This window comes from Mesitornis unicolor, unplaced genomic scaffold (genome assembly GCF_000695765.1).
Source record: "Mesitornis unicolor isolate BGI_N332 unplaced genomic scaffold, ASM69576v1 scaffold31061, whole genome shotgun sequence".
NCBI classification, from domain to species: domain Eukaryota; kingdom Metazoa; phylum Chordata; class Aves; order Mesitornithiformes; family Mesitornithidae; genus Mesitornis; species Mesitornis unicolor.
In genome coordinates, this window is record NW_010162248.1 from 2186 (window position 1) to 4498 (window position 2313).

A 2313-nucleotide genomic window follows, 5' to 3' on the forward strand; every position below is an offset into this window, starting at 1 on the left:
TAGGAAGAAACACGACAGCCCTCCTGGCATCAGCTGGACCAGCTGGGAGGCAGAGATCCTGGCTCTGTTCTCCCACAGAGGAGGAAGCTGGGGACAGATGCCATGCTTTCCCCTAAAATTCACCTCAAACATCATCAGTCCAAGGCAGCATCTGAACCTGGGCTGTGGATTCATTCCAGGGCCAGAATGGGGGAACAGGGCACCCCTTACCCCCAACCTAACCCTATCTGTCTTCCAGGCCAGCAGGAGGAGCCTGCTAAAAAGCACGTGGGTCACAGAAAATGGGGCTCTGTGTCTCCAGTGAGCCAACAGGTCCACCAGCCAAGCTAACAGGCCAAGCATTTTCTCCAGTCTCTCACATCTTTCCCTGTGTTGCCCCAGGCTCCAACATCTCACCAGGGCACAGAGCACGAGGACCATGACGGAGCACAAGGACTTGGCGAGTTTGACTGGGTACCGGAACTCCTCCGACAGCTCCCAGTTCAGCCCTGCCAGTATCATTGTCCCTGTGGTCTTCTCTCTCATCTTCCTTCTGGGCACAGTGGGCAATAGCCTGGTCCTGGCAGTGCTGCTGCGCAACGGGCAAATGGGCCACAACACTACCAACCTCTTCATCCTCAACCTCAGCCTGGCTGACTTCTTCTTCATTGTCTTCTGCGTGCCTTTCCAGGCCACCATCTACTCCCTTGAGGGCTGGGTCTTTGGTTCCTTCATCTGCAAGGCTGTCCACTTCTTCATCTACCTCACCATGTATGCCAGCAGCTTCACTCTGGCTGCTGTTTCTGTGGACAGGTAAGAGTCTACAGACACCCTTGGGCTGGGGAAGGAGGGTGGTCTAAGAAGCTGGGCTGAGTGAGGCCATGGGAGGATCATGGCCCACCACCAATAGGCAGATGGTTCAAACCCTAGTGGTGTTGATCCATGCCAAAGGCAGTTTGGGGACCAGATGCATCTCCCTCTTGAGGAGAAGCATCCTCACTAGAAAGAGAAAAGCTGCTTTACCCAGAACTGCATCTCAAAGAGGGTGTGAGAGAACTTGTAGGGCCACTGCTCAGGGACCTTCAGGAGAATGAAGGAAACTCTCTTGTCCCTGGAATTTACGTGGCCAGGCAGAGCTCAGCTGAAGTCTCAGTGCTGGCTGCTTTGCTGTCCCCTCCAGGTACCTGGCCATCCGTTACCCGCTGCGCTCCCGGGAGCTGCGGACACCCCACAACGCAGTGGCTGCCATGGCTGTGATCTGGGGCCTCGCCGTGGTCTTTGCTGGGCCCTACCTAAGCTACTATGACCTGATTGAGTGGGAGTCCAGCTACATTTGCATGCCTGGCTGGGAGGAGTGGAGACGCAAGGTCATGGACACCAGCACATTTGCCTTTGGCTATGTCATGCCAGTGCTGGTCATCAGTCTCTCCTACACCAGGACCATCAAGTACCTGTGGACAGCAGTGGACCCCCTGGAAGACATATCACAGTCCAAGAAGGCCAAGCGGAAGGTAACCAAGATGATCATCATTGTAACCATCCTTTTCTGCCTCTGCTGGCTGCCCTACCACGTAGTCATCCTCCGATACCTCTACGGAGACTTCCCCTTCAATCAGGCCACCTACGTCTTCCGCCTGCTTTCCCACTGCATGGCCTACGCCAACTCCTGCCTCAACCCCATCGTCTATGCCCTGGTCTCCAAGCACTTCCGCAAGGGCTTCAAAAAAGTTTTCAGCTGTCTCCTGAGGAAAAAGCACCGCAACAAGGTGCATGTGGTGCATGCTGTTCGCATTGTGCCTAGATTTGAGGCAGGCTCCACTGAAGTGTCCCAGATGCACGAGGAGAACAACAGGTGTGAGCTGCACCCAGCCTCCATGGCAGTCCCCTCCAGTTCCTCCAAGCCCCTTCATATTTCTTAGTGGCCAAGCTCCACACCATCAGCCATCCTGACTGTGTCACAGCTTCAGGCCACCCTTTCCCACCGAGTGAGAGAGACTGCTGGAAATGCAAGCCAGAAACTGCTACACACTGCTTCTGGCCTTGTTGTTCCTTCCCATTCCATGCACCAACTGCTCTCCTGAGCCGTCTCTCCACAATGTGCTGTATGCAAGCGAAGGAATGGACCCAGACTTGCTCCTGATCCTCAGACCACCTGGACTCCAAGGACTAAAGCTCTGCTGGCTCTAAACTCCTCTGCTGGCTCTCATCCTTCCAGCTCCTCTGCTCCATGGCCCCACTGCTCTGGACACATTGGTTAGTTGTCAAAGAGTCCCTTCTGCCTCCCAATGCCCCATCTGGCCAGACTGGCTCCCACAGCAGGGAAGGCAAGGGAGA

General features: G+C 55.3%; 1 protein-coding gene across 1 annotated transcript; it reads left to right on the top strand.

The window, feature by feature from the left end:
* The first annotated feature begins 418 nt into the window (after positions 1-418).
* LOC104547752 (galanin receptor type 2-like) lies at positions 419-1951 on the top strand. The gene is made up of 2 exons (XM_010193569.1): positions 419-792; positions 1160-1951. The coding sequence occupies exons 1-2, from the start codon at positions 419-421 to the stop codon at positions 1896-1898; spliced, it is 1113 nt and encodes a 370-aa protein (XP_010191871.1). The 3' UTR covers positions 1899-1951.
* Positions 1952-2313: the final 362 nt, after the last annotated feature.

Excerpts from the sequence above, each read along its gene's own strand:
- LOC104547752 (XM_010193569.1), top strand. The coding sequence starts at position 419 with ATGACGGAGCACAAGGACTTGGCGAGTTTGACTGGGTACCGGAACTCC. Across the intron at positions 793-1,159 it reads GCTGCTGTTTCTGTGGACAG|GTACCTGGCCATCCGTTACC; the intron begins GTAAGAGTCTAC and ends TGTCCCCTCCAG.